Here is a 23,532-nt window from a genome sequence, read left to right as displayed (position 1 = left end):
TGGCACCTTCCTGCTGCCGTCCTTCCCATCCATCATCACGTGCAGTCAGGAGTAAAACACTCTTTGCAGGTTTGTGATACATTAGCAGGAGGTGTGTGTCTACTAAGAGAAGCCACAGAAGGGGACACAAAGGTGCATCTTTAATTTATATGTCCTGTGGCGTGTGTGTGTGTGTGTGTGTGTGTGTGTGTGTGTGTATGTGTGTATGTGTGTGTGTGTGTGTATGTGTGTGTGTGTGTATGTGTGTGTGTGTATGTATGTGTGTATGTGTGTGTGTGTGTGTGTGTGTGTGTGTGTGTGTGTGTGGCATGTGGTCCTGCACGTGTGTCCGAAGAATAGTGGTTGCCACAAGGGCACAACCTGTCCGTAGGTCCTTCCTCCCTTCCCACCACCATCTGCTGGGCATTCCTTGACTTTTTTCCACTGTAGGGTCCTGAGGCCTCTGACCACTGAAGGCAGCAATTGCATGGCTTTTACAAAACAGACCTTTGCCCACAATCGGAGCTGATTTTTTTTTTCATTTTTTCTTTTGGTCTCTTGTGAGTAAGCCCACTTGAAACAAACAATTTCATGAGGTTGAGCTCAAGTCCGTGAAAAAGGGCAATGAAATCCTCGGGCTCGGTGCTTAGCTCTCCAGACAGAGGGCTAACCTCAGAAGTTTGTAACAGCTACGTCCTCACACCTCTATGCTTTCACTGACTGACACTGGCCGAAGGAGCCCTGGTTCGTGCATGATACTCCTCCCGAGTCCTACACTTCAGACACCGCGACCAGCACTTATTTTTAGAAGTACCTCATTCAATTTTTACATATGTGGTCTGATGCACAGAACAAGATTCAAGACATTCAGGAGGATGACAGGGTGAAGGCACCTCTCTCCCAGGGTCCCTCTCCCACAAGGGGGTGCCTGTCAACAGCTTCTTAGCTGTGAAAAGGATTAAATAGCCCCAAAGCAGGCAGTGGGAAGGAGACGCAGGCCTCATGCTTGGCCCATCCACAAGGCGTCATCTCCATCTCATCGTCTGCTCATCTGTGCTGTGACGCAGTCAAGGACTAGTCAGAGAGAAGTAGTGTGGACGCTTCTTGAACCTTCCCAGACCCAGAACCACCACACCCTCCAGCCTCGTTACTTAGAAGTTCTCACTTCAAGCATTTTTTTTTTTTTTTTTTTAAATAAAACCCCAGATGAACCAGAACACCTGGCACCCACGCTGCTGAGCCGGGCTCTGTAGGCAGTGTGGCAGCTTAGGAAAAACAGTGAGTTCAGTTCATGATACACACCGGCTCGTGGCCCAAGCTTCATAAACAGCAGATCCAACCTCAAGCCCCTCTCCCTCTCCAAGATGAAGCGACTCGTGTGTGTGTGTTTGGTGTATTTTCTCTCACCGTGGATTTCTCCAGTGGGACTATTTTGTGAGGCGCACACTTACGTTGTTATATGAGGCAAACATTTATGGAACTGTAGCAACACAGCTAGACTTTCAATGATAATACTTCATATTTTCTGGTATGCCTGGCCCGTGCCTCTGCGAGGTAGTCGGGGAGTGTTTCTTCACGCTTGGTCTGTTACTCTCTTCTCTAGGAGCTTCTATTGAAATTGACCTCACTTTGTGCTTCTAGAGCACAGACAACCAAGTCCCTCAGGCCCCTCTTGATAAGAGAAACCTGTAACCTGGAGGCCGCCATTCCTCATGGCCTGAAACCGAGAGGCCACCAGGTCAGTCGCTGGGGGTGGCAAGAGCCAACAGAAGGGTCACCAGGTGTCTGAGGTCCTGACAATACCTCTAATACCTCAGCGTAACCAAGAGCCTAAGCCAGCAACACTAGATCCTGAAGAGAAAAGACCTCAGAGAGAAACCAAAAACAAACACCAGATCCTAAAAGGCCCTCAGTGCCTGAGAAAGCACCCCCAAACCTGAGAGAAGCATCAGATCCTGGGAAGACCCTCAGCATCTCTGAGAGATCCTTAAACTTTCAAGAGAACACCCCTCTAGTGAAGGGACTGGAGCCTGGCAGTGGCCAGCCAAGGCCTGCTGGCGGGAACTGGCTCCTAGGGCGTTAGCATTCTACACTCAGAAGGGCAAGCTCCGCTTATTGTCCGGACTGAGGGCCTGGAGCCCTGTGCCAGGTGGAAACCACGAGTAAGGAAGGAATCGGTCTAATCGAGACAGTCACCACACAATCGAGGTAGTTTTCCCAGGAAACAAACACAGGTGAGACCCGGTCAATGTACTGTAAGCAAAAGAGGACCTATCATGGCGGACCTTCCCAGGCTGTGCCTGAGCGCCACGGTCCAGGGGAGCCCGGGCCAACACAGATTCCAACCAGAAGCAAACTTCCAGCAGGCCCGGGCCCAATCCTCTCAGGAGACTACAGGGAAGGACATGGTCCCGAGAATGGTGAACTCCGTAGCTAAGGACTGACGACGCGCTTGCAACGGCAGATGGCTCCCCGGTGAGGGACCTGACGGGGACAGGTTTGCACACACAACGCCTGCCCACCTACGGGAAAACCACCTGCCCTGCTTTCTCCCCTGGGAAACACCTGGATTAACAAATTTCACTTGTTCTTCGAAGCCATGACCCAATTTTTCCTTGGCATGTTTGGGATGCACGTGGCTTGTCTGGGGCTGAGGAACATTCATGGTCTTGCCTCTCTCCAGGAGAGAGACTGCCGGCTGAGGCAGATTTGGGGGTCTCCTGCCCTTGGCGAATGGAAGCCTCAGCTAGCTCTGGTATATGAAACAGGCAAAGAAGAGAAGCCCGCCTGCTACCCTGCTACCACCTTCCACGAGGTCCCATTAGTCCTATCAACAAGTAGAACAGTCGGGGATATAGCACAGTTGTACAATGATTGCCCAACACACACGAGGCCCCAGATTCCATCTCCAGCATCACATAAACCATGAAGACGCACAGCAGTGCATAGTCATCTCGGTGCTCAGGGGGGCGGAGGTAGAAGGACTGGAAATTCAAGCTCATTGGCTACATAGTGTGTTTGAGGTTGTGCTAAGTGAGACCTTGGTTAGGGAAGAGGAGGAGGAGGAGAAGGAAGAGGAGGAGAAGGAGGAGAAGGAGGAGGAGGAGGAGGAGGAGGAGGAAGAAGAACAATAACAACAACAACAAACACCAAAACCCACAGGCACACAAACAATGTGCTACACAGATAGCACTCTGGGAGCTCAGGGTTCCTAGGGGTCATGGTTGAGCTGGCCTGTGCGGGAGAGGAAAGTAGACGGGAAGCCGACAGCAGAGACCAGGAAACACTCACTACATGGACACACAGAGTGTGTGTAGGAGGAGGGAGGAGGGATGGAGAGCACAGTCCTCATGAGGGGTGCCCAGGAAGGGGAGGTGGAGCCTAGACACCTACAGAGCTTGCAAGAGCAAGGTCAAAACAGTCTGAAAACTGGGACCCTACAGTGTGTCCCCAACAGTTCACATCTATTTTCTATTTCTAATAATGCAATGCAATGCTGGTGATGAAAACACCCAGATTCTCCAGCTGATTTTGAAAGTGAAAATCTGGTCCCACCGTCGCCTCAGCTCCCCATGCCCACGGCAGCTTAGGCAGTCCTAGGCACTCCTAATAGCGGCTTGCACCTGGAAGCCCATTTACGGTTGCCACCAGGCAGACACACAAAGCTTCGAGAATCACAGCCCCTTCAGAGAGTGACTTCTCGGGACCCAGGTCTTTTGGTGTCAGGCTCCCCCACACCGACTTGTCTCGAGGCTTGAGACATAAGGTGAGTACAGACAGGAGCTATTGCAGATCCTAGTACATGCAACCAACTTCACTCATTTTCTTTACCCCATGCCACATCCATGAATATTGTTAGCTAGGGATAAATAAAAAAAATAAAAATCAGGTGTCCAAACTATGTCACGCTAACATGCACAAGCAGCCAGTCACTGGCAGGGACAGGCTGGAAAGTAGGGTACTGAGTTCTGGGGTGGCCCTCAATTGGTGCCATCCAACAGTCACAGTGACCGTCTAATTGTCGTGAGAATTTGCAGATCAACATGCTTCCCCTAGCCCTGAAGGAAGATGCAGGAGGCCACACACACCAAGAGGACACTGAGACATTCCACTCCAAGAAAATTAAGAGACGCGCATGATGGGAAATGAAGGGTGTATGCAGGAATCACAGCTGTGCAAAATAATCCCCACGCGTAAGAAAAGCCTGGAAGGAAAGACTCCTTGGGGCTGGTGACATCTAGGACCGTGAGCACCAAAGTCACCAACCTGGTTGTTAATGAGCATCCAACAGACGTCTGCAAAATGATTAAATGTACTAATGAATGACACAAGTGTACGAAACAGCTAAGGTGTGCAATGCTGGAAAAGCACCATCGGTACAGTTGGTCCCTCGCTTTTCCACTTTCTTTACGTGATTATGACAAGGAAGTGTCCCTGTGTGCACACGTGTATTCATGTTTATGCGCTCCTTCAGCACACTGGCCATATGCCAAGCGTGCACCGAAGGCATGACTACGATAAACAAATCCCTGTCTACAGACATCGTACGGACAATGGAATACGGACAAACACACAGGCAGGAAACCCGGAGAGCAGATGTGGAGAGGCTCGGAGACAGGGGGATGGGCAGGGCCGGGACTAAAGGTGAGTCACCAGAGAAGCAGTATGAAGAGCAAGTGAGAGGGAGAGAGAGTGGGGGGTAGGTGTGAGGAGAGAGTTGAGGGCTCTGTGAGGAGTGAGAGTGAGCTGCCTGGTAAGGCAAGGTGAGAAGAGCAAGCTGAGGGCTGGTGGGAGGGAGCTGAGGGCTGGTGGGAGGGAGCTGAGGGCTGGTGGGAGGGACAAAGTGAGGGTCACGTGAGGGGTGAGGTGAAGGGGATGAGAGAAGCCAGTAAAAGGGTGTGTGGTGGTTTGAATGAGAACAGCCCCAATAGGTGCATATGTTTGAATACTTGGCTGGGCAGTGGTGGCGCACGCCTTTAATCCCAGCACTCCGGAGGCAGAGGCAGGCAGATCTCTGTGAGTTCGAGGCCAGCCTGGGCTACAGAGTGAGATCCAGGACAGGCACCAAAACTACACAGAGAAACCCTGTCTTGAAAAAAAACAAAAACAAAAAAGAAAACCTGGTCCCCAGTTAGCAGAACTGTTTGAGAAGGATTAGGAGGTGTGACCTTGCTGGAGGAGGTGTGTCACTGGGAGGAGGGCTCTGAGGTTCCAAAAGCCCACGCCCGCTCAGTCTCAGTCATCATCCATTCTCCGCACCCCTGCCCCACCCCCCACCCCTGCCCAACCTCCCACCCCTGCCCCACCCCCCCATCCCTGCCACATCTGCAACTTCTGGATCCGATCTAAGCTCCCAGCTGTACTGCTCCAGCGCCCTCCCGCCCACCATCCCACGCTCCCTACCATGATGATAACGGACCAGCCCTCGGGAACCGTGAGCAAGTCCCCAATTAAATGCTTTCTTTGACAAGAGTTGCCTTGGTCGTGGTGTTTCCTCACAGCAGCAGAACAGTCGCTAAGACAGGGTGTGAAGAACAGAGAGTGTAAGGGTGAGGATGAGAAGAGTGTGAGGTCGGAGGTAAGATGGGCTTAAGGATCAGGTAGAATGGGGCTGGGATGAGGAACAAGACAAGGTGGGCATGCCGGGAGGTCAGGTGGGGCATTGGGGTGAGAACAGGTGGAAGGGGAGGTTTGGGGGTCAGGTAAGGGGGGTCTGGTCGTGACGGCTGAAGGTGGGTGAAGGGGTGAAGTGTGACGGGGTACGAGCAGTGAGTGTGAAGCTGGGAGAGAGAGAAGAAAGAGTGAGGTCAGATGTGGGGGATGAAGTAAGGTTCTGCTCCTCTTCCAGGCCACGCCCCCCCCCCCGTTTCATTGACAGGCACCCACCGAGTCTCTGGCTGAGAGGCTCAGGGCTTCCATCTGGTCAGGCTTAGATTAGTGTCCTCTTGGTTTCAGCAGTGTTCACCGCTGCATTCCTGTGACTTCTTCATCTCAACTAACGTGGGGGGCCTCAGACAACAGAGAGAGCCACTTCCTACCTGGGACAGCGTAGTTCGGGTAGGCGTGGCCTCCTCTGCCCACTTGCGGTGGGTAAACCCGGGTACTACCCTATCACCGTTCTCTTGGCTTCAAGGGAGTACCAAAATAGGAACCACCCATTGGCCCGCCCATCACCTGGACTCATCACATGACTATTGTCTGGGAGAGCATCAGGATTGCTGCCTTCCAGAAGCCCCGAGGAAACTGGGGCTCAGAGACACAGGGGTTAACGTGGACCTCACACATGCCTGACTGGCCCCGAACCCTCTCCCTGGCCCTTTCTTATCCCTACCACTATGCTGGGGTTAGGGATGAGGGAAGCCTAGAGACAGTGAAGAAGGAAGGTTCACAGCCATCCTTCCCTAGGGTATCTGGGAAGGAGCTCTTGAAATCTGTCTAGGGACACTTGGGGACATGCTAGCCTTAGGAAGGCCCTGATCAGTGTGTTCCAGATGTGAGGTTCCAGCGGCAAGGTCTTCTGTACATCGTCAGGCCGCAAGACAGGACAATGCAAGAGGCCAGGCCACACAGGCAAGCCTCCAAGTCACTCCCATCAGGAGTGACTCAGTGCCGTACGGTCCTCTTCAGGAAGGCTTCGGATTAAATGCTGATCTCCCCCCCCAGTCATAAGGGCAGCAGGTGCTTAGGCGAGACCTGCCACTTCTACCAGGATGAGATTTGTAAGAGGAAGACAACACCCATTTCAGTACCTACCTATGATGGAATCCCTTCGGAAAACGTCTCTATCGAAAATGTAAAAGGACAGGTGCCGGAAACTGCGAGGGATTTCACAGTAAAAGTCTTCTCCGTAAAAGGGGCTAGACAAACAGACAGAATGCACGTGGTTAGAATGCAAGTGAACGATGAGTCCTCGCAAAGACTGACATGTCCAGGGGATGGTCTTGAAAAAGTCAGAGAGCTCGATGGGAGCGGGAGGGGGGGTGGTGGTGTCATTAATAAAGCCATCTCCAGCACATTTATCTACACGTAACGGCAACCTCCAGGCTGTTACAGAGCTCTGACGGGAACTGGGAGGAGGGGGCAGCCTTCTTGGATGCATCGAAAGGAAAAACACACTGAAGTTTCGGATCCGCTCCTTTCCCGCAGAGACCTGTCTGCCCTTGCTTCTTGGGAGGGGAGGACCCAGCCCCATGGCTGACTCCCACTCTCCTCATGGCTCATTGGCCCCCTCGTGAGTCATCCCACAGCTGCGGCAGCCCTGCAAATGGAAAGTTAAAATAAACCCAAGTTCTAATTAAAGGGGCAGAAAGCCAGAGGGCTTTGTCACTAAACAAACTTCCCATTGTTCCGGGCTAGGAAAAACTGGCTCATGACACCACGAAGACACCACCGGACCTGGCGAAACTGCGAAGGAAACCCGATGACTTCAGTGCAGATATGTGGCCCGGACTTAAAATTAGATGTGATTCCAATTCCATGCATGGCCATGGCTGAGGTCCAAGCCAGGAAGGGTGACTGTGGCAGGGGGAACCAAGGCAGGGTGTCACCGTCAGGGACAGCAGCAGGGCAGCACACGAGGGAAGGGCCATTGGCATCCACGTGCGGAGACCTGCTCACCACCACCACCACCGACAAAATGAGCTCAGATCACACATGGACCTAACGGCTAAACCCACAAGCTTCTCAGGAGTGCATGGGAACAGAGCTGTGACCTGGAGTTAGGTCAGATGTGACATCATAAGCACGACTGCTTAAAAAAAAAATAGTTAAGTTAGACTAACAGACGTAAAACATTAAGGTGTTTGTGCTGGGGACTGGAAGGAGGGCTCAGTGTTTTAAAGCACTTGCTGTTCTTCCAGAGGACCTGAGTTCGGCCTTCATATCCACATTGGGCCAGCTCACAACAGCCTATAATTCCAGCTCCAGAGTATCTAACACCCCTTTGTGGCGTCTCTGGGTATCTGCACACATGACACGTGTCATACACACACACACACACACACACACACACACACACACACACACACACACACACACACACACTAAGTCTTTATGCTTTAAAATATGTCATTAAGAGCATAGACAGGAGAAACTAGGGAACTAGGGAAGAAAATATCTGTAATTCAGTTATCTGACAAAGGGTCTGTGTCCACAATAAGAACACTTACACCACACTTAAGCCAAATGGCCAAGGAGCATGAAAAATGCCAACTATCATTAGCTGCTGTGCTGTGAATGTGCAACGTCTCCCCCAAAGGTCCTATGTGCGAACACTTGATTCCCACTATGGGAGGTTCTGGGGCCCTTCGGGGATATTGCCCCGCTAGCAAAAGTGGCCATCTGAGCTCTCTGCTTCCTGATGGGCCAGATGTCAAATGGCAGCTGCTTCTAGCAGGTGCATTGCCATAGTAACCAGACATTGATCACGGGGAAATACAAATTAAAGCAGGAGACGCAGGTGAGCCTTCCACCCTGGCCTCTGGGTGGGACGGCAATACTTAGTGTCCCCCCGCTGGGGTCAGAGAAGGAGCCCAACACCTTCCTGCTCAGGCCAGGGCTGCAGACTGACAGCGCCATCCGTAAGTAGCATTGTTTAGTATAATTTGTCAGAAATGGGGCGAAGTCTAGGTAAGAAACTACCTCTTTGCAATGGAAGCAAAATCCTCGAAGGGAAAACGGAGATGCTGAAGTTGTTTCGAACATTTTGGGTACAGAGAAGTAGTGACTTAAAGACAACAGGGAACATCACTTTATCTTTCATAGAAGCGGAATGCCCAAGGACTTCCATCCAGAATCCCTTAGGTTAACGGCGTTTTCTTAAGGAAATTACACTTAGCCTCTGCATTCACGTGAGCCTTTGATTCTCCTGTATATGTGCCAGACACACATCCAACAACAGAGCAAGGCCTCGTGTAAACCTACATCCCCAGCCTCCCTGCACTGGGCACTGATCTCTCAGGTCTATTATCCTCTCTGGAACTGAGAACCTTAAAAACAGTGCATTTTCTACATGAAAATTCTTGAAGCCCTGGGAGACAGAACCTTCCCGTCAGAAGTCCATGTCCATGCATGGGTGCAGAAGCGTAAATAATCCTGTGTGTGTACCTCTGGGTGTGGTATGTGTACCACATCTATGGTATGCCCATAGATGCAGGTGTGAGTGTGCGTGTTTGTGGGCACAGATGCGTGCAGATGTGTATGGGTACCTGTGGATATGTATGCATGTGTACCTTCACGTATGTATCTATATACTTGTACCCTGGGTGCAGCTGTGTGTGCCCCATACGCGTATGTCAGCCCCTAAAGTGCACGTGTGGGCCACAGGCATGTGTAAAAGCACAGGCAATGCGTGTCTCCCCATAATGCACTGCCTTTGAAGTGTGGAATAAAACCTGTCCACCTCCACATGAAGCCACAGATGCTGGAAAACGATGAGATTTTTACAAACAAGACACCTCTTGATTCCTGTCTGTGAACGTTCCAAGAAGATGTGTCATGGTGGAAACGGCCCATGCTCCACAGGCTTTGGTCCAAGAACAAGAAAAACTATCATCAACCCTAAAATTCAAAGAAAGGAGCACAGAACATGCCCAGACAGGCACTTTGTCATCCACCAGAAACCTCAACGGCCGCAAGCACTGCTAAATGGCTCCATTTAACAGTGAATAGTAAAACACTTGGATTTTTTTTTAAAGTATGAAATAGTTTCTCTGCATATACCTGTGTCGACACTCAGAGGGATCGATGCTGAATGGACTATTTGGGTTAAGACACTTGGATATCCAACCTTAAAATCACCTGGCATTTCTGTCCCTTCTGGGTAGCCTCTGAGGAGAACCTCTGAGAACCAGGCGCTGGGGAGGACCTCTGGGAACCAGGCTCAGGGGAGGACTCTGAGAACCAGGCTCAGGGAAGGACCTCTGGGAACCAGGCTCTGGGGAGGACCTCTGGGAACCAGGCTCTGAGGAGGACCTCTGGGAACCAGGCTCTGGGGAGGACCTCTGAGAACCAGGCTCAGGGGAGGACCTCTGAGAATCAGTCTCTGGGGAGGACCTCTGAGAACCAGGCTCTGGGGAGGACCTCTGGGAACCAGGCTCTGGGGAGGACCTCTGGGAACCAGGCTCTGGGGAGGACCTCTGGGAACCAGGCTCTGGGGAGGACCTCTGGGAACCAGGCTCTGGGGAGGACCTCTGGGAACCAGGCTCTGGGGAGGACCTCTGGGAACCAGGCTCTGGGGAGGATCTCTTGCCACATCTAGGGTCCCATTGTGACCCACATACATAGAGGCCCAGATGATGTGCCACTTAGCTTTATGTCGTGATATGTCACTACAATAACAAATACCTGAGCTGGCCAATTTTACAAAGAGAAAGCTAGTATTTTGGCTCAGAGTTTTGTAGATTCCAGCCCATGATTATTTGGCCGGTTGTCCTGGGGCTATGTGAGAGACACCGTGGCACGAACACGTGATGGAGCAAAAGTCTACCGTATGTCAGGAAAGCAAGGGGGAAAACAGAAGGGGCCGAGATCTTACTGTTCACACTGGGCATGCCTCCAATGAGCTAAGGACATCCCAGCAGGCCCAGCAGAGCAGACAAGTGACCTTTTGTCTCATCTTTTTGTAAATTTTTTCTAGTAGTTTCAATCACCTTCAATGTTTTTTCTTCTCTTATTTCATGTTTTTTTTTTTTATTTTGCATGGGATTTTGTTTATTTATTTGTTTGTTTGTTTGTTTTGGGACAGTGTCTCACCATATAGCCCAGGTTGTCCTAGGGCTCACTATGTAGCCCAGGCTAGACTTAAACTCACAGAGATTCTCCTGCCTCAGTTACTGAGTGTTAGGATTATGGGTGGGTGTTACAATGTTTGCTATTCTCTAATTCCATATAACTCTTAAATTTAAATTTTACTGGTGAACTTGTGAGTCACCTCAAAACTCCGGAAATTCAGGTGGGACGCTAGCAGATGAGGGGGTGGTTTTACTAAATGAGAAGCTAGTGTGTGCAGGCTGAATTCCCACGAACTGGCTGAGCTGGTAAAGGGGGAAAGAGAGAGTGAGCAATGAAGGTAACCCCTTTCCTGAGGAGCATGGCGCCCTCAGAGAATGAAGAACTATCATTTCTGCTGGGCCTGGAGAGAGGACTGCTTCCCAAGCAGACGATCCACAGAGCTTTGAGGTCTGACCAGTACTGAAGAGAAGAGGCCGTGGAGGCTGGCCTGGCCGAGCTGGTGTTCGTTTCCATGGGAGGCGAGGGTTCCATAGAGAGGCAGATCCCACATCCCCGACTACAGTTCAGTAGGCTTTCTTTTTTTAAAGACAGCGTGGGTGGGTTGTTTTTTTTGTTGTTGTTGTTGTTGTTTTTTTAACATTTACTTATTGCATGTGTATGTGTGTACATGTCCCATGGTAAGCATGTGGAGATGGGTGGGTATCTTGGAGTCAGTATTCTTCTACCATGTAGGGTCCAGGAATCAAACTTAGGTCAGCAGGGTTGGTGGTCAGCACCTTTACCCTCTCCCTAACCCATAATTCATTCGGGTTTTTTAGACCCCTGGTTTCCTTGTGAAAAAATAATACAGGGAACCAAAACCGGCAAGTCTTCCCACTCTCTGGCACCCCAGCTGGCGGCTGTGGTCTCAGCCCAATGAGAACCCAGCAGGATTAGCATCCTCGAGCACAGAGGCTTGCAGGGCACTGGGGACCCCGATCTGCGGCCACACGAGCACCTTCAAACCACAAGCAAATGCTGTAGACCCGTGAGTTCCTCAAGCCCAAATGAAGGCAGGAAGTGGGGTCAGCTAGGTAAGTTGTACTGGGCCATTCCCTGGGGTGTGCATGGACCAGCGAAGCTACCTGACCTAGAGCAGAGTCCACAGAGTCCCCAGCTCATGCCCGGCCACTGGAGCAGGGCGATGAGGTAGATGAGACTCCAGGGCCAGTGGATCAGCTCTTAGAAACAAAGTGTCCACAGCGATATCTAGCCGCAGAGCTGCTGTGAGCATGACTGAGATGACCCAGGCCCTTGCCCAAGTCTAATCCTGAGCACCGTTATGAACCAGCCTTGCAATTCACGTGCCTGCTGGGAAATTAAATGAGGGGATGCAGCTAATTGCCCACCTCACTTAACACTCCTGCCTGGCAGTCTAGTCACAAACCGGACCCCCAGGCACGATCCTGGGCAACAAGCAGCTTGAGCTTCCCCAAAAACTCTGGGTGGAGTGTCCCTGGAACTCCACATACTGGAGTCTTGTCCCTACAATGAGGTATTAAGAGGGTGGGAATGTAATCTAACTACGGTGTTTAGAAGTGGGGCCCTTTGCAAGTGATCAGGAGTAGATAAGTAAGCTGGGTACATCGACATCTTCCTGTAATCCCTGCTGCTTGGGAGGCCAAAGGATTATCAGTGCCAGGCCAGGGAGGAAGGAACACAGATAAGGCCATGATTGAGCCCTGGCTCGGGCAACATCCCGCACACATGCACTTACACATATACCATGTACCTGCCTGTCCCATCATGCTGCTGCTGCTGCTGCTGCTGCTGCTGCTGCTGCTGCTGCTGCTGCCTGGACACCCTACCATCCAGACAGCTGCCACCCGGATTGAACCAACCAAACTACCCTCTTCGCTTTACAGTCCGTCCCGGGTGTTTCAGAGAGTCTGTAAAAAAACAACTAACACGATGCTGCCCCTTAGAATTAAGTTCCTGCTCACTCAACAGCTGCATGTATGTAATCTGGGGCCACCAGACCCAGCGGAGCATGTAGAAGCAATGGGCACACACAGAGGAGCCCACTGACTTGTCCCTTTGGACCAGCACCTGAGAAAATCTCAGGCTGATGTGTGTGTGGGGTGGGAAATGGGGGCTCCCTTGGGCTATTAGCGGGATGAACTTTGCTCTAGACATTGGTGCCACACCACAGCCCTGTCTCTGCTCCAGAGACAGACAGAAGGAATGAATACCCACTTATCGGCTATAAATCCTCCAGCACACCGCTTGTCACAGACAGTGGCCCCAGATTCCCTGGTGTTTGCTGAATGTGGGTGTGAGATCGGCAGCAGAACTCTCCTTTGCCAGCGTGGGATATCACTGAGAAAAACACAGAAGCCTCTGCATGCAGGCGCTCCACAGTCACCAGCCACCGGAGAGATGGCCCAGCTGGCCCAGCTCTGGCTGAGAGGCAGGTCACGGCGGGGTAGCGGGGACCCCAGGCTGAAAGAGAAGAGAGACTGGAGCAAGACCGGACCAGGTGCCGGCCTCATGTCTCACAGCTCAGCAAGCCCTCCCTTCAAAGTCAGCAAATATCCAGGAAAGTGCTATTTGGGGGGACAAATTAATTCACAACACAGGTCATGTGCAAATTTGTAGAACTGCCCATGTGTCCCTCCGTTATACTCCCAATTTGTGGGCTTTTGGAAACCGGAGACATCCACGACAAAGAATGTTTCCTTACATTTTTAACTAACATTAAGATATTAAGGAATATCTTTTTAAATGAGAAATAAAATTAAATCACAGATAAAATAAAAAAGAATAAAAATCTATTATAGCTACATTGTTTAAAACATTTACTTTCATGGCCTGGTTTATCGTGATAGTGCATGCCTTTACTCCGACCACTCAGGAGGCAGAGGCAGGTGAATCTCTATGAGTTTCAGGCCAGCCTGGTCTATATAGAGAGTTCCAGGTCAGCCAGGGCAACACAGTGAGACCCTGTCTCAAAAACAAACAAAAACCAACACACTAAGACAGCAGAGGTGGCGCACACCTTTAATCCCAGCACTTGGCAGGCAAAGGCAGGTGGATCTCTGAGTTCGAAGCCAGCCTGGTCTACAGAGTGAGATCCAGGACAGCCAGGACTACACAGAGAAACCCTGTCTCAAAAAACAAAAACAACAAAAGCAAAAACAAACACCACCACCACCAAAAATCACACTAAGACGGCTACGACCACAAACTACATTCAAGGTGTGGCCCTGGGAACAGAAATGCTTGCACCAGCTCTGGCGGGGAGATGGTCATGTGCACGGTGTCGGGAGAAAGACCTGGAAGTCCTCACTGTCACCCACAGCTGCCAGGTGACCCATAGCTCCACTCCTGGGTATACATACACCTGAGAGAAATGAAATCTCAGCAGATCAGAACTTACAAATGTTCCCAACACATCATCAAAAAAAAAAAAAAAAAGGAAAACCAGGCGCCAAGGCGCAACACCTTTGATCCCCACACTCAGGAGGCAGAAGCAGGCGGATCTGAGTTTGAGGCCAGCCTGGGCTACAGCCAGGGCTGCACAGAGAAACCCTGTCTGAAAAGAACAACGAGGAAGGAGCAGCTCCATCAGCAGACGGTGTGGCGCTCAGCCCATGTCATGTGTGCGACAACACAGATGAACTGAGACACTGGGTGAAGATGAGCCCCACACAGAGCTCCACCGCTATGAGACGCCTCGGGTGCCAGGCACGGGGGACAGGGTGGCAGCTACAGGAACCACGCTCCTTCTGGAAAAGTGAAATGTTCTGAAAGCGACGGTGCTGATGGTTAGTTACACAGGCCTGTCAAGTTACCAACAGCCACGGAGCTGAGATTTTAAATGGCTGAATTACATGATCCGGAAATTATATTTCAATAAAACTATTTTTAAAACAAAAATATAGCCAGATGTCAGAAAACTAGAAACTAGAATTAACATTCTGGGATAAGACCCTCCTAGAATGTTTTGCCTTAAATATATACAGATAGAGAAACAGAAACAGACAGATTTCAAAGGGGGATTGCCATACATGTTCCGACACAGCTTTTCCTCAGCATCATCCTGATGGCCGCTTCCAGGATAAGCAAACCTAACACCCTGGGCCAAATGTCCCCATGGCCACCAACAAAACCACCAGCCTCACTGCTCACTGGCTTTCCCTCACCTTCACAGCGAGAAGCAGCGAGACAGCCCACACCCAGACAGTGGGTCTGCATGGCTCCTGCCGTCTCCCACAGAACCATTCTGAGCTAGGATCGTTGGTAAAGAATGCTCTAAACTTCTTGAGGCATCACGCTACAGAACCTTCCAGAAAGCATGAACTGGCTCACGCCTCAGCATGCCAGGTCACATCTATATAGTTAAAGTTTGCTTGTACAGGAGTGTGGTCTGACCCTGGGTATACCCCTCAAAGTTGACTCAGTTGATAGCAAGGGGGGAAAAAGAATCAAAAAATTATTTAATTTGACATGTTTAAATTACAGGTGAGTTTGAGACTCTTCCATATATTTATTAGCTTTTAAAATGTCACTTTTCTTAAAGACTTTGGCCTGTTTTCCATTAGCATCTTTTCTCTCCCTCTCCCTCTCCCTCTCCCTCTCTCTCTCAGGCTACTGATCCATTAGGAATGTTTGAATCTATGTTCCAATAATTCACAGCATAGGAGGAACCCTTTTGATGGAAACACACCCCACATCTGCAGACAACTTCCTTACTAGTGGGTGACTTGAGACCCTCCACCTCCTACCTCCAGCTTCACCAGCAGGACTTAGACTTCTCACCTACTGGGCCATGGCTGCCCCACCCTTACATAGTGCCTTCAATGAAGACCTGTGGGAATGCCCACAGCAGGCTCCTCCAGCTAAGGCAGAGACACCCAGGCCGTGGTGAGCCGCCAGGTTTCCTCCTGTGTCGGATGCTAAGTATCAGGCTAGAAGCAGGAAGAACCAGGCACACGGCATCAGGACCTCAACACCCTGCGTCTGGGTTCTCTCATCAATGGGAGTCGCCCGCGTCCCTTCCTGGGCACCAGAGTTTAAAGCATATTTTCAAAAGAAAAAGGAAACAGGCTGAACACGAGGGAGGACATTCTTCTGCACCCTCCTCCCAGAGCTTCCCCGTGGACAAAGTCTCCTTTCTGTGGCCCTCAAAGGGGCACACAGGGAGGGTGCTTCCCTTCCCAGGCACTGCTTAGCCACAGTTGTGTCCACACAGGCTGCCTTTGTCCGGGCCACAGCCAGTGGCAGGAGAGGCATGATGCTGCTAGCCAGGCAGCCCCCATTTCAGCTCAAGGGCTCCAGAAACCTCTTTCCCAGTAAAGAAGAGACCCACAGGGAAGGGCTGGGGACCTCGCTCCTCCTTGCCGTTTGACAAGAGGAAATTAATCTAGCCAGAAGCTTCTGCCTGGAGGCCACCAGAATGACAGACATGCTGTCTTTCACCTCATCAAAAAGGAAGAAGCCGGGGCTCAGAGGAGGCTCACAGAATCAAGGGACTTTCATCCAGAAAAGCTGACAATGGGCCATTATCCCCACCATGGGGCCTCTGGCAGGAGCCCTCTGAATCCCTTCTCTCATGGTCCTCCAACTTCCCTCCCCCTCCCGCTGCCCCGTCGGACGGGGCAACAGGGTTCACAGAAGCCTCACTTGGGACCTGCAAGAGAAACCACCAAGTCTTCCTTGAGTCACTTCCCGACATCTACCGCTGCCCCACCCCACCCCATCCCAGCTGCGGGAGCCTCGTGACAAGTGACATTGGTCATGAGAAAATGATAGAGCCAGGTCCCCAGTGTCCTCCCCGGAGCAAGTTCCTGGGCCTATTTCCCAACATCGTGAGCGGGATGGGGACTTGAGGGGGAGGGAACGGGGAGGGACAGGGCTGTGTGGAGAAGAAGAACGGAATCAGGGTGGGTCTCTGGGAGCCTGGTCTTCGTGCCCCCCCCCCAGTGTCTGAGGAGATGCAGACAAGGCCAGTGGCCAGGAGGACTTAGGGAAGAAGCCACGTGACTCTTGGGCTCTTGGCCCCATGGGCTGGAAGCGGTTCTCTACCAAGATTCCAGCCTGTCTCTCAATGGCTGAACGTCCAACTACGAAACAGGCACTGGGTTCGTCACTAATCAAAAGCCAGATTAAACTTCCATTAAAGCCCACAGTATATCAAATGTCTCCAGGAGACAGGCTGGGGGTAGACTGAAGCCTCGGGGCATGGAAGGGTCCTGTGAGGGCAACAGTCTGTTCCAGAAGGACCTCAGGGGACAGAGGGACTCTGTTTCCCTCTGAGCTGAGGGAAACCTCCCTGCTTTGCACAACTCTGCCTCTTAGGTCCCCTGGATTGAGATTCGTGAAGCATCACGGGCAGCCAGGAAGGCAGAGCAGTTCAGACCTAACCACTGGTGCTGGGCCTGAGCCCTTGGGAAATTGCTACCAGAATGGCCCACAGAGAATCCACAGGATGGGGAACCGGAGAAGACGACACCTGTCATCCAGTAAGAAACCGAAACCCGGCATCGGTGGCTCTCAGACACATCTACAGAGGAGACTGGGACCAGCGTGACCCTGGGGTCAGGTCACGGTGCTTCCACACCAGGGTAACTTCCTGCCTGGTGCCCTGGGTGCCATCGCCCAGCACGCCAGGGTTTGGGTAGGAAAAGCCCGCAGTTCACTGGCTGCAGGGTACTGAAGTGTAACCCTGTGGGGTAGGATTGTTCGTCTTGAAACCCTGGAACACAGAGCTGCACAGATTTTGAAAGCGGCAGCCCGGAGATGCCTTCACACAGCATGCCATGCTGCTTTCTCGGCCGTCCAGACCAGGGTCACAGTGCACTTCCGTGAATGAGAAGGTGGAGTGGACGGCCCTCACAGGAAAGGTCAAAGTTACAGCTCTACGAGGTCAGGAGTGAGGAGAGGTTTGTGTGGCGGCTGCATAAGATGGTCCTCACAGGCTGGTGTATTTGAATGCTTAGTCACCGTCACCGGGGAGTGGGGACTGTTTGAGATGGGTTAGGAGATGTGTCACTCACTGAGCTCTGAGGTTTCAAAAGCCCACGCCAGATTCTGTGTCTGTCTGTCTGTCTGTCTGTCTGTGTCTTTCCCTCTGTGTCTGTCTCTCTGTGTCTGTCTCTCTTTCTCCCTCCCCGCGTCTGTCTGTGTCTGTCTCTCTGTCTCTGTCTCTCTCTCTCCCCTGTCTTTCTCTTTCTCTCCCCCCTCTCTCTGTGCCTGCCCCCTGTGGAGCAGGATGTTAACGCTCTCAGGTAATACTCAGCATCCTGCCTGTCTGCTTCCTGCCATGATGATAATGGATTAAACCTCTGAAGCTGTATGCCAGCCCCCAGTTGAAAGCTTTCTCTTCTAAGAGTTGCCTCGGCCGTGGGGTCTCTTCACACCAACAGAACAGTGACCGAGAGAGTTCGCTCTCGACACCAGGAGCATCTCTTTCAGGTGGGACGTAACCTTCCACAATATGACTTTCACCGGGAAGGGCTGGGAGGGCCAGCGAGCTGAGCTGCGCTTGCTCTCCAAGAGCTAACAGTAGGAAGAGGGATGTAGAGGACAGTAATCTCCCAGAGACACTGGCTCGGGAGGGAGGGCACAAACACTGAAGCCCAGCAGGTCCCATCCACGCACAGGAAAGACACAGAATGGACTCCGGGAGAGCATCCGTAACGTGGAGAGGGGGCAAAGAGACTCAGCCCCCTCTCACCTTGCACATACTGTGTGACTCCGCCTTGAGTCCAGGCGCACAGAAGGACTCACAGCGAGTGTATTCTGTGAGCACCCTCCCAGGCTCGACGGGACCACGAGCAGCGCCTCCTGCTCTCGCCCGCTCTGCCAGGCTGCATGCGTGTGCCGTCAGGACACCCTTGCACACTTTCCAGTTCAGACTTGCGGGTTCTGTCGAGTCTCCGGCTCCTGTGGCAACGCCGCCAGATCAATATCTCATCTAAAGGGCGATGCTGATGCTGGAGGGCACTGTTGCCATGGAGATTCTGCTGCTGGAGGTTGATGCCAGGAACGGGTCTGATGGGCATAGCTGCCCTCTGTGGAGCGGCAGTCACACGATGGGAATGGTGTCTGGCTATAGGCTCTCAGTCTGGACCGCGGGTGGGGGGTAGAGGAGGTGGGGGGAGTGGGGGGAGGGCCCGGGGGTGTCTCACTTGCTCTGTCCCACTACTCATCATCACAGTGGCCACTGGGTCTGCCCCTCCCATCAACAGCTGTTGCTGGGTCCGGGGGCCCCCCCGGCCCCAAGGCCACACCAGAACCTAAGCAGGACCCGGGCCTGGGCTACTGTGCCCTTCCCCCCTCCTAGAGAGCTATGACGCTGTCACCACACTGTCCTCCACTTCTCTAGACTCCCTGCACTTCCAGTTTCTACTTCAAACTGGCCTTCGGTTTCCTCTTCAGCTCTGTCTAGGAGCGGTTTAATTCCTTCACCAGGTTTTCCATGCAAGTTGCTGCACTGTCCATTCATACAAGGGCTACTTTAAAAGAATGTTCCTTATGGCCTTCCGTCCCCCTGCCGTGTGTCCATCTGTGGCCTGTGGCTTGTCACCCCAGCCATCCCTTCACTGACACACTCACAAACATGCTTTCTTTGTACACACGTCCCTCCTATGGGACATTCTATGGAACTTTATACAGGAAAACTCTGAGATTTGGACTGAAAGGGATGATTGGATTTGCTTTGATGGACACTTCATGGCCGGAGTGGACGCTGATCCAGTGTTGACCTAGAACACACGGATTGAGGCTTTTGGGCCTCAGATGTGGACTCGGCACCAGGTCGAGGCAGCACCCTACCACGGCTCACTTCTTCTGCAAGTCACCGGCACGGGTAGCCCAGTGCAGGGTGCCAGCCCGAAGGACACCACTGTGAGGAGGGCTGCCCAGCCACACACGAAGCGGCCCCACAGACCCACACATGAACACACAGGGCTTGGGGTGCCAACCTGAAGGTCTACCAGTGTGAGGAGGGCTGCCCAGCCACACACGAAGCTCTTGCCGTAATGCCTATGCTCACTTCTGTGGTTACCAGTTTGTACTCGTAACGGGACCCAGTTTTCAGCTGGCATATTCCATCCGTAGCCCGAGGCATGCTGGGAAGATGGGGACAAGGAAGGGAAAAGAGTCCCTCACCTCTCACCCCAGAGTCTGGCTGAAGTCTCTTGCCAGATGAGAATCAAAAGTTCCAGGACAATTGAAAAACTTTTTCTGTGAAAGCTGCAAACACAGAGACTTTCTTTTATGTAGAGATGTTTCGAGTAAGAATATTTAAATATCAACCAACTTGGAGTAGAAAGGACACCACCCTACAGATTTATCGGTGAATTGGGACTGTGGGGGCATATTAAGGTCTTGTCAGGAAGACAGGACACAAGAACTCACTGGATAAGGCAGACCATGTAGGATGTAGACCAGAAGGACATAACTCCATCCCATGGACCCCAAAGGACTGAGCACCAGCTCAGCGATTACCCCATGACCAATTGTCTGGCCCTTGGTGTGTGCACCAAGGACTGAAAGACCGAATTTCTAACCCTCCCAGGAACTTTACCTTGGCTTAATCCGCACTGATGACAGGGCATACTAGAACTGCTGTCTGTCTGTCTATCCGTTCACCTGTCTGGGCCTGTGGCGGTCCATCTGTCCACACGCTCATTCACCTAGACTAGGTCAGTCCCTTCACTTCACCTCACTCCTGAAACTCAATTCTGATCTCCCTGACTCTTGAATAACCGCTGGGCTTCACAACTCGGTTTGTTATTACACACCAATAGACTTGTTTGCACTAATATTAGCTTCCCTGTTCTCAAGACTTCTGAAACCAGTGAACTCTGCTGCAGCATATATACACACATGCATACATGCATACATGCATGCATGCATGCATGCATACATCTGTATATGCACGCAGATACACACATGCATAAGTACACGTGTGATATGTGATGTTTGAGAGTTAATATTAGTAATGAAGCATCATCTTCACCAACCCCACAAGACATTCTTCAACATAGACTTGTATTTTTCTGTCTTCAGTTTCATTTTTTTTTTAAAAATCAAAGCGTGCATAAATAACAACACAAACAGCTAACCGTGGGGCCTCAGCAGGGTGGCTGCAAGGCAGACAGAACTGAGTACACCATCCACCTCCCTCAGGGGCGGGCAGCATTAGCGGTTTTCCAAAAATTAAGCTCATTAAGTCATCAGGACACGCTGTTTGCTCCCACTTGAAGCAGCAATAGGCAAGGATATAATTCGGCTGCTAAAAATGCTCTCAAAATCAGAATAGCGTTTTGAAACCACACAACCCCTAATTCTAAACCCAAAAGGTGGAGTCCCTGGCTCAGCGCTGTCGCCTTTGATCCTGAAGAACCGCAAGAGCGGCTGGCACGCCGGCCTTGATGACAGTCTGGGCTCCTTACCAGCTCCCATGGGACGCTCACGCCTTTCTTGCTCTTCCCCCTCTCACTCTCCGGTCACTGCTGCGGGTTCTAAGATGTCACTTCCTGTCCCCACATGCTCTTAGCCACAGCCCAGACCCTCCACAGACTGGGCGCTTTTTGGCAAGGCAAGGTCCGGGCCCCAGAACACTGGGGCAGACAACCATGCTGAAAATTCATGCTGGAGACAAAAAGCTCTCATCCTGGACCACAGACTAACAAGTTAGAGCTCCCATTACATTCCTGTTCTCCTTGGCTGACCCTCCCTTACTCAAAGTACGCCAATAAACGCTTTCTAGACCTTTCTCCTCAATCAACATCTCTGTGTACAGACGATGTGTCTCATAACATTTTTTAAAAGAAATATGGTGTGGGGTGAGGAAGCTTTAAAATATTTCCTTTCTTAAAATTCTTACCTTTTAAAGAAATGTATGTATATGAATGTTTTGCCTGCATGTACGTATGTGCGCCATGTGCATGCCTGGTTCCCATGGAGGTCAGGAAAGGGTACCATCCCCTGGAATTGAAGGTAAGGGTGACTGTGAGCCACCTTATGGGTGCTAGAAACTGAACCCAGGTCCTCTGCAGGAACAGCAAATGCTCTTAACTGCTTAACCATCTCTCCAGCCTCATTTGCAGACTTTCTCAAGAAGCTCTTTTCATGTCCAGGGGGAAAGACATGGCCCCAAGAGTTTCCCATGCTTTGAGGCCCTGCAGATCAGGAACACTATCTCATCAGGCCAGAGGTGCCCACTATAGCCCACACCAGTGGATGCTTCCTCTCTCACACTCACTCACACACACACACACACACACACCCTCCATGTGCAGCCTGGCACAGATAGGCAGATGCAGAATCAGAATTAATAAAAGCAGCAGTGGACATTACCAGAGTGACTTCTCTACAATTTTGGTCCGGAAAACCTCCTCCTGGTCCAGGTTCACTGTGCAGTAGCAGTCCCTCATCTTGTTTGGCCCCGGGTAGGAAGGAAGATTCTTGGCTTCACCTGAAGAGTAAAAATGTGACACACACCAACTTAGCACAGAATGTTCAACCTCCTTCGCCGTCCTCCACATCGTTCGCCGACCCCAGGGCGCTCAGCGCAGCCACTAGCCACACACACACACACACACACACACACACACACACACACACACACACACGCCTGAACCACGGCCAGCGTCACGTCATGGGGAGGTACGTGCCTTCGCCTTGGACACTCATGTACTCTTCATATGGTTTTCTTACAAGTCAAAAGATTGTCTAGAACGATGTCTGTCACACAGGCATCGACCTCTAGAGCAACCCAGGAGCGTGAGGATCCCTAGTGTTGGGACTGGAGACTATTCTGTTTGTCCACATTCACCCCTCTAGTCGACAAAAACTTGAATCAAGGTAAAATGCACACAGCACGTCTCACCACATCCACCTCTAAGCGTAGTAAGCGGTACGCATGGTCACACTGCTGTGCACCAACGCCTCCATCTACCCACGGCTTCCATCACCACGCTTTGGACCGCCACCTCTTTCAGCAGGGCCTCTTCATCCCTCCCTCATACTTCCCCTGCACCTTCCCAGCCCCCACCATTCTCCTTTTTACCGCTGTGACTCTGACGGCTCTGGGGGCTGCCTTCGTGAAACCACGTCTAGCTTCTGCTTGTCCCCAGGGTGGCACTACCGGGAGGCAGTGGAGCCTTTGGGAACAGGAGGCTTTGGATAGTTGTTGAAGTTGTGCCATTGAAGGGGATGTGAGACCCTGGTCTGTCTGCTTCCTGGCCCCAAGGTGAGCACTTTGCGCCACCACTGTCCTGACCATCCCACCAGAGGCCCAGCGTCATGGATCCACACTATCTCGGCCTGTAACCTCCAGACTGTAGAGCATATCAGGATTTTCTTCCTTTCAAGGCTTCCTTTCAAAATGTGGCATAGACAACATTTTGTCCCTTCATGTGTCAAGTGGCTTTTTCATATTTAATTTTATTACTATGGTAAGGACAGCAATAACCACAAGGACTCATTTTCTCATTCACAAAATTAAACTCTGAACTCCAACTGTGATTTGCCAAGTTGGGGGGAAAAAAAAAAGTCCAGAAGGAGAAGCCTACAATGGCCCCTGCTTCCCTTCCATGGGCCACTCTTCCTCTGAGAAACCCTACAAAGGTTCTGAGTGTGTCTGGAGATTGTAGGAGACTCTGAGGCAGCCCGTGCCAGCAGGGCCTGCAGAACATTCTTGCCATACTGCAGTTGACTGCCCCATCGGTAGGTCTAGGAGATTTTCTAAGCCCAGCCATTGGCTCCTGGGCCAGAAGCACAGAACAGCTCTGGAAGTGGCCCAGCCTATGGATGAATGAGGTGGATAAT

The 23,532-nt window shown here is 51.5% G+C and overlaps 1 protein-coding gene across 2 annotated transcripts in view; it reads right to left on the bottom strand.

The window, feature by feature from the left end:
* Rasa3 (RAS p21 protein activator 3) overlaps nt 1–23,532 on the bottom strand; it is a 110,710-nt gene that overhangs the window by 40,521 nt on the left and 46,657 nt on the right. For both annotated transcript variants that reach the window (XM_006981280.4, XM_042262965.2), the window contains exons 2-3: nt 22,060–22,177; nt 6,733–6,836 (exon numbers count right to left, since the gene is read on the bottom strand). In XM_006981280.4, the coding sequence (XP_006981342.1) occupies nt 6,733–6,836; nt 22,060–22,177 (222 nt within the window). The remainder of the gene's footprint in view (nt 1–6,732; nt 6,837–22,059; nt 22,178–23,532) is intronic.

This window comes from Peromyscus maniculatus, chromosome 17 (genome assembly GCF_049852395.1).
Source record: "Peromyscus maniculatus bairdii isolate BWxNUB_F1_BW_parent chromosome 17, HU_Pman_BW_mat_3.1, whole genome shotgun sequence".
NCBI lineage: Eukaryota > Metazoa > Chordata > Mammalia > Rodentia > Cricetidae > Peromyscus > Peromyscus maniculatus.
Note: the sequence above shows the minus strand (reverse complement) of the source record. Positions and strands in the feature narration are given on the sequence as shown.